Raw genomic sequence first — 12,359 nt, forward strand, 5'->3', positions numbered from 1 at the left:
ATCCTAGCTACTTAGGAGGCTGAGATCTGAGGATCGCGGTTCAAAGCCAGCCCGGGCAGGAGAGACCGTGAGACTCCTATCTCCAATAAACCACCAGAAAACCGGAAGTGGTGCTGTAGCTCAAGTGGTAGAGCGCTCGCCTTGAGCTGAAGAGCTGAGGGACAGCGCCCAGGCCCAGAGTTCAAGCCCCATGGCCGACCAAAAAAAAAAAAAAAGGTTTGATACTTCCTATTACTGTTGAGGGAACCAGTTAATCACAAAGCTGATGTTATAAGAATGATAAATGAGACAATAAAATGACAAACTTATTCAAAAGAAGCAGTTAAGACCAAAGCACCCATCCAACAATTCACTAAGATATTCATAATAATCATTTGAAAGGGGAGTTATATGAAAATTCTTTACAAACATGAAAAATATGCACAACTTAATAGAAAATGGGCAAAATAAGTGAAAATACAATTCACAATTTATCTAAATTATCAACAAACCTTCACAGAGAAAAACTTTACTAGAAAAAGGGAAACACAGACCAAATATATATACCTTAATATTCCTTTTACAAAAGTACAAACGTTTTTGTTTTTGTTTTTTTTTTTTTGGTCAGTCACTAGGTATGAACTCAGGGCCTGGGTATTGTCTCTCAGCTTTTTGCTCAAACCATTCAAGTTACAGCTCCACTTCCAGTTTTCTGATGGTTAACTGTAGATCAGAGTCTCACGGACTTTCCTGCCCAAGCTGGCTTTGAACCAAGATCCTTATATCGTAGCCTCCTGAGTAGCTAGGATTAGAGGCAGGAGCTACCAGGCCCAACAAAAGTAGAAACTTTTACACAGAAAAACTTTACAAGGAAAATACAGAACAAATATACACCTTAGGATTCAGTTTACAAAAGTACAAAACCAATGAAAACTAATCTGTGCTTTTAGAAGTCAAAAGAATAGTGACACTTGGGGAAAAGGAGTTGGACTATAGCCCAGCCTCAGCAGGCTTGGTGTACTAGTGATGTTATTTATACTCAACAGTGGTAGTAGAGGCAATTTAGCAATGGAAGCACCATTGAGCCATACATTTGACTTTGTGCATCTGTATGTATGGAGTTGGGGGTGACTAGGAGCAAGAACAGCAAGGCAAACAGCTTTTCTCTTTTTCCATACCTCCTACTACCCAAGATCTGAGATATTAACCAGTAATATTTCCCAGATCCCAACAAGCATCATGTTGCTGAGCTGCAGCCACTGGCATTGGGGGGTAGAGGAGGTGGACTGTTCCTACCTGGCACCATGAACACTGGGTTACACAATGACCCTGCTATTCAGAGCAAGACAGAATGCAAGGAGATGCAGAGTGGGAGCATTCAGTCTCATTGGCCCTGCCTGCCAGATGGAAAAGCAGCAGCAACAGGCCAGTCAAAAGCTCAGTTCTATACCCAAGAACTTGGACTTGGAGACAGGAGCAGCCTCCACAGCAATCCTTCATCCTAGGATCCAATCTCTGGCTGCCTAACAATGCAGTTTCTATATGTAATTTCTGCTATAATGGGCAGAGCCTACACACCCTTCTTGCTCCACAGCAGTCAGGGACCACTAGGGTTGCAGCCTTGCAGCAGGCAAAGCCTGCTTATTGTTACAGCTCCTCAGTTCATACCACCTGCTCCTGTAACAGCTCCCTTAATACAAAGGGTGTAAGCTTTTTGTGTGCATGCTGGTCCTGGGACTTGAACTCTGGGCCTGTGGGCTGTCCCTGAGCTTCTATTGCTCAAAGCTGGTGCTCTACCACTTGAGCCACAGCACCACTTCCGGCTTTTATTTTTGGCTGGTCTTGGGGCTTGCACTCTGGACCTGGGTGCTGTCCCTCAGGCTCTCTGTACTCAAGACTAGTGCTCCACCACTTGAGCCACAGTGCCACTTTTGGATTTTCTGAATACTTCCACTGAAGAGTCTCATGATTTTTCCTGCCCAGGCTTGGCTTCAAACCAGGATCCTCATTACAGATGTGAGCTCACCATTACCTGGCCAGTGTAGCTCCTTTTTAAACACAAACAGTACAACCCCTTCATAACTATGCAGCCCTCTTTTAATAACAAAAGTACAACTTTTAACACAAACGTTTTACAACTTCTTTAATACAAAAGCACTTCATTTTGGTGGTTGTGCCTGCTCAGTTGTATGCTCTCGTGCCCCACTGTCCACCTTGCTGTCCACGCGCCCGCCCTGACGTACACCCTGCCGTCTGTGCTGCTGCTCTGCCATCTTCACGCTGTCTCCACCACCCATCTCTGCCACCTTCACACCATCTCCACCACCAGTCTCCGCCACCGCCACCTTCACGCTGTCTCCATCGCCCATCTCCACCATCTTTGCTATATCTCCACCTCCGGTGTCTGCCAACTGTGCCATCTGTGCACCTGCTTTGCTGCCCAACTCTGGTACCTGCACTTCTGTTTTACTGCCCATATCCTCTGCCCATGCCACCTGCACACTCGCTTCGCTGCCCATCTCTGCTCTCTTCATGACTGCTTGGTCACCTGCTTCTGTTGCTTGCACCATCTGTGCACCCCCTTCACTGCCTGACTCCAGTGCCTTCACTCTGTCTCCATCACCCATCTCCACCATCTTTGCGATATCTCTACCTCCCGTCTCCGCTGACTGTGCCGTCTGTGCACCTGCTTCGCTCCCCAACTCTGGTGCCTGCACTCCTGTTTCTCCACGCTTCTCTGCTGCCTGTGCCATCTGCATGTCTGCTTCACCGCCCATCTCTGCTGCCTGGGCTGTCTGTGTGCCCATTCCACCACCCATCTCAGCTACCTGTGCCATCTTCGTGCCTGTTTCACCACCCATCTCTGCCACCTGTGCCATCTGAACGACCACTTCACTCTCTGCTGCCTGTGTCTTCTGTGTACCCACTTTGACACCAGCCTCCACTGTCTGTACACCCGCCTTGCCGTCCATCTCCACAGTCTGCCCACCTGCTTTGCTGCTCAACTCGGCTGCCTGAGCTCCTGTTTTGCCGCCTATCTCCACTGACTGTGCCGTCTGCATGGCTGCTTCACTGCCCGACTCTGCCACTGCCTGTTTGCCTGCTTTGCTGCCAGCCTGCGCCACCAGCAGGCCTGTTTTTGCCACCTGCACACCTTCTTCGCTGCCAGGTTTTGAGGTCTCCGCCATCTCTGCGCCCACTCTGTCAACCATCTTCAGGGCCTGCGCACCAACTCCAACCTTCTGTGCTTTCTTCACCCTCTCTGAAGTCTCCATCAACACCACGCCTGCTCCACCGCCCATCTTCACCTTCTTCAAAGTCTCCATGCCCGTTTCACCGCCCAACTCTGCCACTGTCGTCATCTGTGTGCCCACTTCACTGCTCAGTTCTGCTGCCTTTGGCATCTGTGCACCTGCTTTGCTGCCCAATTCCATCGCCTCCTTGCCTGGTTCACGGCCCGCCTGCGCCACCAAAGCATGTGTTTCATCACCTGCGCACCCTCTTCACTGCCCATCACCACCGTCTCCGAGCCCGCTCTGCTACCCCTTTATGAGGTCTCCGCCCACTTTGCCACCCATCTTCAGGGCCTGCGCACTTACTCCACCAACTGCCTTTGCTTTCTTTGCCTTCTTGGGAGTTGCCACCATCTCCACACCCACTCCACCGCTGGTCTTCGTCTTCTTTGAAGTCTCCATGCCTTTTTCACTGCCCGACTCTGCCACTGCCTGCTTGTCTGGTTCGCCGCCCACCTGCACCACCAGAGCACCTGTTTTCACCGCCTGTGTACCCCCTTCACTGCCCATTTTTGAGGTCTCTGCCATCTCTACGCCCACTGTGCCAACCATTGCCAGGGCCTGCACACCCACTCCGCCAACTGTCTTTGGCCTCTTCACCTTCTTTGGAGTCTCCATCTCCACGCCCGCTCTATCGCCCATCTTTGCCTTTGAAGTCTCCACGCCTGTTTCGCTGCCAGACTCCGATGCCTTTGGCATCTGTGTACTTGCTTTGCTTCCCAACTCCATCACCTCCTTGCCTGCTTCGCCACCCGCCTGCACCACCAGAGCACCTGTTTTCACCGCATGTACATCCTCTCCACTGCCCATCATCACCGTCTCGGCACCCACACTGCTGCCCATTCTGAGGTCTCTGCCACCCATCTTCAGGGCATGCACACTTACTTCAACTGTCTTCTCCTTCTTTGCAGTCTCCATCTCCACGGTCGTTCCATCACCTGTCTTCACCTTCTTTGAACTCTCCACGCCTGTTTTGCCGCCTGACTCTGCTGCCATCACCTTCTGTGCGCCTGCCTCACCGCCTAACTCAGCCGCCACCTGCTTGCTTGGTTTGTCACCCACCTGCACCACCAAAGTGCCTGTTTTCACCACCTGCACACCCTCTTCACTGCCCATAACCACCGTTTCTGCGCCCTGTCTGCTGCCCATTCTGAGGTCTCCGCCACCCATCTACAGGGCCTGTGCACTTACTCCACCAACTGTTACCTTTGCTCTCTTTGCCTTCTTTGGAGTCTCTACCGTCTGTATGCCTGCTCCACCGCTCATCTTCGCCTTCTTCGAAGTTTCCACACCCGTTTCCAAGCTCCATTCTGCCGCCTTCACCATCTGTGTGCCTGCTTTGCCGCTCAACTCCGTTGCCTGCATCATCTGTGCGCCCGCCTCACTGCCCAACTCTGCCACCGCCTGTTTGCCCGGTTTGCCACCCACCTGCGCCACCAGAATGCCAGTTTTCATCTCCTGCCCACTCTCTTCACTGCCCACCACCACCATCTCCACAACTGTTTTCAAGGTCTCCATGCCCACTCCAACACCCATCTTCACGGTCTGCGCACTTACTCCACCAACTACCTTTGCTCTCTTCGCCTTCTTGGGAGTTGCCACCATCTCCATGCCCACTCCACCGCTGGTCTTAGCCTTCTTCAAAGTCTCCATGTCTGTTTCACTGCCTGACTCTGCCACCACCTGCTTGTCTGGCTCGCCGCCCACCTGCACCACCAGAGCACCAGTTTTCACCGCCTTTGCACCCTCTTCACTGCCTGTCACCACCATCTCGGTGCCCACTCTGCTGCCCATTTTTGAGATCTGTGCTCCCACTCCACCACCCATCTTCAGGGCCTGTGCACTTACTCCACCGACAGTCTTTGTCTTCTTGACTTTCTTTGCAGTCTCCACTGTCTCCACCAGCTCCATACCCGCTCCACCGCTGGTCTTCGCCTTCTTCAAAGCCTCCACGTCTGTTTTGCAGCCCAACTCTGCCGCTGTCGCTGTCTGTGCTCCAGCTTTGCTGCTCAGCTCTGTTGCCTGCATCATCTGTGTGCCCGCCTCACTGCCCAACTCTGCCACCGCCTGCTTGCCTGGTTCACCGCCCTCCTGCACCACCAGAACACCTGTTTTCACCACCTGCACACCCTCTTCACTGCTCATCACCACTGTCTCCACGCGCCCACTCTGCTGCCCATTTTCAAGGTCTCCACACCCACTCAGCCACCCATCTTCAGGGCCTGTGCACTTACTCTGACTGTCTTTGCCTTCTTTGCCTTCTTTGCAGTGTCCATCGTCTCCACCAGCCCCACACCTGCTCCACCTCCTGTCTTGGCCTTCTTCAAACTCTCCACGCCTGTTTCGCCGCCTGACTCCACTGCCGTCACCTTCTGTGCACCTGCCTCTCCGCCTAACGCTGCCGCCACCTGCTTGCCTGGTTCACCGCCAGCCTGTGCCACCAGCACACCTGTTTTCACTACCCGCACACCTTCTTCATTGCCCATTTTTGAGGTCTCTGCTGTCTCTGAGCCCACTCTGCCAACCATCTTCAGAGCCTGTACACCCACTCCGCCAACTGTCTTTGCCCTCTTTACCTTCTTTGGAATCTCCACCATCTCCACGCCTGCTCTATCGCCTGTTTTTGCCTTCTTTGAAGTCTTCTCGCTTGTTTTGCTGCCTGATTCTGCCGGCTGTGAGCCTGCTTCGCCACTCAACTCCACCACCTGCTTGCCTGGTTCGTCACCCACCTGCACCAACCAGAGTGCCTGTTTTCACCACCTGTGCACCCTCTTCACTGCCCATCACCACCATCTCCGCACCCACTGTGCTGCCCATTCTGAGGTCTTCGCCACCCATCTTCAGGGCCTCCACACTTACTCCAACTGTCTTTGCCTTCTTCGCCTTCTTTGCAGTCTCTACCAGCTCCACACCCACTCCATCGCCTGTCTTCACATTCTCTGAACTGTCTACGCCTGTTTCGCCGCCTGACTCTGCTGCCATCGCCTTCTGTGCACCTGCCTCACCGGCTAATTCTGTCGCCAACTGCTTGCCTGGCTCACTGCCCACCTGCATCACCAGAGCGCCTGTTTTCACCACCTGCACACTCTCTTCGCTGCCCAGCACCACCGTTTCTGCGCCCAGTCTGCTGCCCATTCTGAGGTCTCTGCCACCCATCTTCAGGGCCTGTGCACTTACTACACCAACTACATTTGCTCTCTTTGCCTTCTTGGGAGTCACCATCATCTCCACACCCGCTCCACCGCTGGTCTTCGTCTTCTCCAAAGTTTCCATGCCTATTTTTCTGCCCCACTCTGCCACCACCTGCTTGTCTGGTTCGCAACCCACCTGCACCGCCAGAGTCCCTGTTTTCACCACCTTCGCACCCTCTTCACTGACCATCACTACCGTCTCCGTGCCCACTCTGCTGCCCATTTTCTAGATCTCTGGTCCCACTTGCCACCCATCTTCAGGGCCTATGCACTTACTCCACCGACTGTCTTTGCCTTCTTGACCTTCTTTGCAGTCTCCATCTCCACCAGCTCCATGCCTGCTCCACCGCTGGTCTTCGCCTTCTTCGAAGTCTCCATGCTTGTTTCGCCACCCAACTCTGCCACTGCCTGCATGCATGATCCACCACCGGCCTGGGCCACCAGAACACCTGTTTTCACCTCCTGCCCACCCTCTTCTCTGCCTATCACCACCGTCTCTGCACGCATTTTTGATGTCTCCACGCCCACTCCGGCACCCATCTTTATGGCCTGCGCACTTACTCCAACTACTTTTGCTCTCTTCACCTTCTCTGAAGTTGCCACCATTTCCATGTCTGCTCCACTGCTGGTTTTCGCCGTCTTCAAAGTCTTCATGCCTGTTTTGCCATCTAACTCTGCCACCATCGCCATCTGTGTACCCGCTTCACCAGTTGACTCTGCCACTGCCTGCTTGTCTGGTTCGCCGCCCGCCTGGGCCACCAGAATGCCTGTTTTCACCTCCTGCCCACCCTCTTCACTGCCCATCACCACTGTCTCCACTACTGTTTTTGAAGTCTACACACACACTTTGACTTCCATCTTTATGGTCTGCGCACTTATTCCACCAACTATCTTTGCTCTCTTCACCTTCTTGGGAGTCACCACCATGTCCACACCCACTCCACCGCTAGTCTTAGCCTTCCCCGAAGTCTACATGCCTGTTTCACCACCTGACTCCGTCACCACCTGCTTTCCTGGTTCGCTGCCCACCTGCACTGCCAGAGCATCTGTTTTCACCACCTCCCCACCCTTTTCACTGCCCATCACCACCACCTGTGCCCATTTTTGAGGTCTCCACGCCCACTCCGAAACCCATCTTCATGGCCTGCGCACTTACTCCACCAACTCCCTTTGCTCTCTTCGCCTTCTTTGGAGTCGTCACCATCTCTATGCCTGCCCCACCACTGGTCTTCTCCTTTGAAGTCTCCAGGCTGGTTTTGCCACTTGACTCTGTCATCATTGCCGTCTGTGTGCCCACATCACTGCCCACCTGTGCCACCAGATCACCTGTTTTTACTGCCTGCACACCCTCTTCACGGCCCATCACCATCATCCCCCACCCACTCTGCTACCCATTTTCCAGGTCTCCACACCCACTCCGCATCCCATCTTCAGGGCCTGCACACTTACTCTAGCTCCCTTTGCTCTCTTAGCCTTCTTTGGAGTTGTCACCATTTCTATGCCTGCCCCACCACTGGTCTTCTTCTCTGAAGTCTCCAGGCTGGTTCTGCCACTTGACTCTGTCATCATCGCCGTCTGTGTGCCCACATCACTGCCCACCTGTGCCACCAGATCACCTGTTTTTACTGCCTGCACACCCTCTTCGTGGCCCATCACCATCATTCCCACACCCGCTCTGCTACCCGTTTTCAAGGTCTCCATGCCCACTCCACAACCCATCTTCAGGGCCTGAGCACTTACTCCAACTCCCTTTGCTCTCTTCGCCTTCTTTGGAGTCGTCGCCATCTCTATGCCTGCTCCACCACTGGTCTTCTTCTTTGAAGTCTCTATGCTGGTTTTGACACTTGACTCTGTCACCACTGCCGTCTGTGTGCCCACATCACTGCCCACCTGTGCCACCAGATCACCTGTTTTTACCGCCTGCACACTCTCTTCGCAGCCCATCACCATCATCCCCCCGCCCTCTCTGCTACCCGTTTTCAAGGTCTCCATGCCCACTCCGCATCCCATCTTCAGGGCCTGTGCACTTACTCCAACTCCTTTTGCTCTCTTCGCCTTCTTTGGAGTTGTCACCATTTCTATGCCTGATCCGCCACTGGTCTTCTCCTTCTTTGAAGTCTCCAGGCTGGTTTTGCCACTTGACTCTGTCATCATCGTCGTCTGTGTGCCCACATCACTGCCCTCCTGTGGCACCAGATCACCTGTTTTTACTTCCTGCACACCCTCTTCATGGCCCATCACCATCGGTCCCCCGCCCTCTCTGCTACCAGTTTTCGAGGTCTCAACGCCCACTCCGCAACCCACCTTCAGGTGCTGCGCACTTACTCCAACTCCCTTTGCTCTCTTAGCCTTCTTTGGAATCATCACTGTCTCTATGCCTGCCCCACCACTGGTCTTCTCCTTCTTTGAAGTCTCCAGGCTGGTTTTGCCACTTGACTCTGTCATCATTGCCGTCTGTGTGCCCACATCACTGCCCACCTGTGCCACCAGATCACCTGTTTTTACTGCCTGCACACCCTCTTCGTGGCCCATCACCATCATCCCCACGCCCGCTCTGCTACCCATTTTCCAGGTCTCCACACCCACTCCGCATCCCATCTTCAGGGCCTGCACACTTACTCCAACTCCCTTTGCTCTCTTAGCCTTCTTTGGAGTTGTCGCCATCTCTATGCCTGCCCCACCACTGGTCTTCTCCTTCTCTGAAGTCTCCAGGCTGGTTCTGCCACTTGACTCTGTCATCATCGCCGTCTGTGTGCCTACATCACTGCCCACCTATGCCACCAGATCACCTGTTTTTACTGCCTGCACACCCTCTTCGAGGCCCATCATCATCATCCCCACGCCCGCTCTGCTACCCATTTTCCAGGTCTCCACACCCACTCCGCATCCCATCTTCAGGGCCTGCACACTTACTCCAACTCCCTTTGCTCTCTTAGCCTTCTTTGGAGTTGTCGCCATCTCTATGCCTGCCCCACCACTGGTCTTCTCCTTCTCTGAAGTCTCCAGGCTGGTTCTGCCACTTGACTCTGTCATCATCGCCGTCTGTGTGCCTACATCACTGCCCACCTGTGCCACCAGATCACCTGTTTTTACTGCCTGCACACCCTCTTCACGGCCCATCACCATCATCCCCACACCCACTCTGCTACCCATTTTCCAGGTCTCCACACCCACTCCGCATCCCATCTTCAGGGCCTGCACACTTACTCCAACTCCCTTTGCTCTCTTAGCCTTCTTTGGAGTTGTCGCCATCTCTATGCCTGCCCCACCACTGGTCTTCTTCTCTGAAGTCTCCAGGCTGGTTCTTCCACTTGACTCTGTCATCATCGCCGTCTGTGTGCCCACATCACTGCCCACCTGTGCCACCAGATCACCTGTTTTTTACCACCTGCACACCCTCTTCGTGGCCCATCACCATCATCCCCACGCCCACTCTGCTACCCATTTTCCAGGTCTTCATGCCCACTCCACAGCCCATCTTCAGGGCCTGTGCACTTACTCCAACTCCTTTTGCTCTCTTAGCCTTCTTTGGAGTTGTCACCATCTCTATGCCTGCCCCACCACTGGTCTTCTCCTTTGAAGTCTCCAGGCTGGTTCTGTCACTTGATTCTGTCACCATTGTCATCTGTGTGCCCACATCACTGCCCACCTGTGCCACCAGATCACCTGTTTTTACTGCCTGCACACCCTCTTCACGGCCCATCACCATCATCCCCCGCCCTGTCTGCCACCGATATTTGAGGTCTCCACGCCCACTCCGCAACCCATCTTCAGGGCCTGTGCACTTACTCCAACTCCTTTTGCTCTCTTCGCTTTCTTTGGAATCATCACCATCTCTATGCCTGCCCCACCACTGGTCTTCTGCTTTGAAGTCTCCAGGCTGGTTTTGCCACTTGACTCTGTCATCATTGCCGTCTGTGTGCCCACATCACCGCCTGCCTGTGCCACCAGATCACCTACTTTTACTGCCTGCACACCCTCTTTGTGACCCATCACCATCATCCCCATGCCCGCTCTGCTACCCATTTTCCAGGTCTCCACGCCCACTCCGCAACCCATCTTCAGGGACTGTGTACTTACTCCAACTCCCTTTGCTCTCTTAGCCTTCTTTGGAGCTGTCACCATTTCTATGCCTGCTCCACCGCTGGTCTTCGCCTTCTTCGAAGTCTCCATGCTGGTTTTGCCACTTGACTCTGTCACCATCGCCATCTGTGTACCTGCATCACCGCCTGCCTGTGCCACCAGATCACCTGTTTTTAACACCTGCACACCCTCTTCGTGGCCCATCACTATCGTCCCCACTCCCCCTCTGCTACCAGTTTTCGAGGTCACCATGCCCATTCCACCACCCATCTTCAGGTCCTATGCACTTACTCCACCATCTTTACCCTCTTTGCCTTCTTCCAAGTCTCCACGCCTGTTTTGTCACCCAACTCTGCTCCCTGCACCACCTGTGTGCCCGCCTCTGCCGCCACCTGTTTGCCCAGTTCGCCGCCCACCTGTGCCACCAGAATACCCATTTTCACTGCCCGCACACCCTCCTCACTGCCTGTCACTACCGTTTCTGCACCTGCTCTACTGCCGGTTTTCGAGGTCTCCGCCCCACTCCACCACCCATCTTTAGGGCCTGCACACTTACTCCGATTGTCTTTGCCTTCTTGGCAGTCTCCACCAGCTCCAGTCCCACTTCACTACTGGCCTTTGCCTTCTTCAAAGTCTCCACGCTTGTTTTGCCACTCAACTCTGCCACCGTTGCCATCTGTGTGCCCACTTTGCCGCTGGACTCCATCGCCTGCTTGCCTGCTTTGCTGCCAGCCTGTGCCACCTGCACACCCTTTTTGCCGCCCATCACCACCGTCTCTGCGCCTGCTCCGCTGCCCATTTTTGAGGTCTTCACCATCTCCGAGTCCATTGTGCCAACCATCTTCGGGGCCTGCACACCCACTCCGCCAACTGTCTTTGCCCTCTTCGCCCTTTTCGCCCTCTTCGCCCTCCTCGCAGTCTCCACCGTCTCTATGACTGCCCCACCACCCATCTTTGCTTTCTTCACAGTTGCCACTTCCGTTTCGCTGCCTGACTCCGCCGCCATCCCTCCTGTTTTTGCCATCTGCACACCCTCTTCACTACCAGTCACAACTGTCTCTGTGCCTGCTCCGCGGCCCATCTGCGAGGTCTCCGCCATCTCCACACCCACTCTGCCACCCAACTTCAGGGACTGCATACCCACTCCGCCAACTGTCTTTGCCTTCTTTGCGGTCTCCACAGACTCTATGACGGCTCCACCGCCCGTCTTCGCCTTCTTCGAAGTCTCCACAACCGCTCCGCCGCTTCCCGTCTTCGCTGTCTGCGTATCTGCTCTGCCGCCCACATTCGCCATCTTTGCCCTCTTTGCGGTCTCTGGGGCCTGCACAGCCGCTTCACTGTCTGTCTTCGCCGCCTCTGGGCCTGCTCCGCCAACTTCGGCCTTCTCCATCTCCGCCATTTGCAAGCCTGTCCCGCCGGCCATTTTCGCGCTTTTCGTCTGCGCGCCCATTTCAACGGCCGTCTTCGCCCTCTCCGCACCCACTCCACTGGCTGTTTCCTCGCTCTCTACTGTCAGTGTGCCGGCCCCAGTGGCTGTCTTGGCCCTCTTTGCGCTTTCCACAGCCTGCGCACCCACTCCGCCAGCCATCTTGTCCGTCTTGGCCATCTGTGGGCCCGCTCTGCCGGCCGTCTTCGCTTTCTTCGCCCTCTTCAAAGTCTCTGCCGTCTGCACGCTTGCTCCACCAGAGGCTTTCGCCATCTCCCCGGCTGCCGTGCCTGCTCCGCCACCGGCGTTCTTTGGCTTCTTAACGGTCTGCGGCACCTGAGCAGCCGCACCTCCGCCGGTCTTCCGCGTCCTCTTCTTCCTTGCCAT

At 54.5% G+C, this 12,359-nt stretch overlaps 1 protein-coding gene across 1 annotated transcript; it reads right to left on the bottom strand.

Moving 5' to 3' along the window:
* Positions 1–2,138: 2,138 nt before the first annotated feature.
* On the bottom strand, positions 2,139–12,359 carry LOC138839825 (pneumococcal serine-rich repeat protein-like). The gene is made up of 22 exons (XM_070039352.1): positions 11,103–12,359; positions 10,544–10,696; positions 10,253–10,402; positions 9,963–10,112; positions 9,671–9,820; positions 9,377–9,529; positions 9,083–9,235; positions 8,789–8,941; positions 8,495–8,647; positions 8,204–8,353; positions 7,913–8,062; positions 7,620–7,772; positions 7,049–7,213; positions 6,740–6,895; positions 5,849–6,001; positions 5,507–5,704; positions 5,121–5,363; positions 4,842–4,979; positions 4,479–4,700; positions 4,158–4,334; positions 3,579–3,728; positions 2,139–3,440 (listed from the first exon to the last, which is right to left on the bottom strand). The coding sequence occupies exons 1-22, from the start codon at positions 12,357–12,359 to the stop codon at positions 2,139–2,141; spliced, it is 5,829 nt and encodes a 1,942-aa protein (XP_069895453.1).

The sequence above is a fragment of the Dipodomys merriami genome, unplaced genomic scaffold (genome assembly GCF_024711535.1).
Source record: "Dipodomys merriami isolate MVZ:Mamm:240054 unplaced genomic scaffold, mDipMer1.0.p SCAF_3, whole genome shotgun sequence".
In the NCBI taxonomy this organism is placed as follows: Eukaryota; Metazoa; Chordata; class Mammalia; order Rodentia; family Heteromyidae; genus Dipodomys; species Dipodomys merriami.

Excerpts from the sequence above, each read along its gene's own strand:
- LOC138839825 (XM_070039352.1), bottom strand. The coding sequence starts at position 12,359 with ATGGCAAGGAAGAAGAGGACGCGGAAGACCGGCGGAGGTGCGGCTGCT. Across the intron at positions 5,705-5,848 it reads TGGTGGAGATTCCAAAGAAG|GCTGGCGGTGAACCAGGCAA; the intron begins GTAAAGAGGGCA and ends CTGGTGGCACAG. Across the intron at positions 3,729-4,157 it reads AGAAGGAGAAGACAGTTGAA|GTGGGCGGCGAACCAGACAA; the intron begins GTAAGTGTGCAT and ends CTGGTGGTGCAG.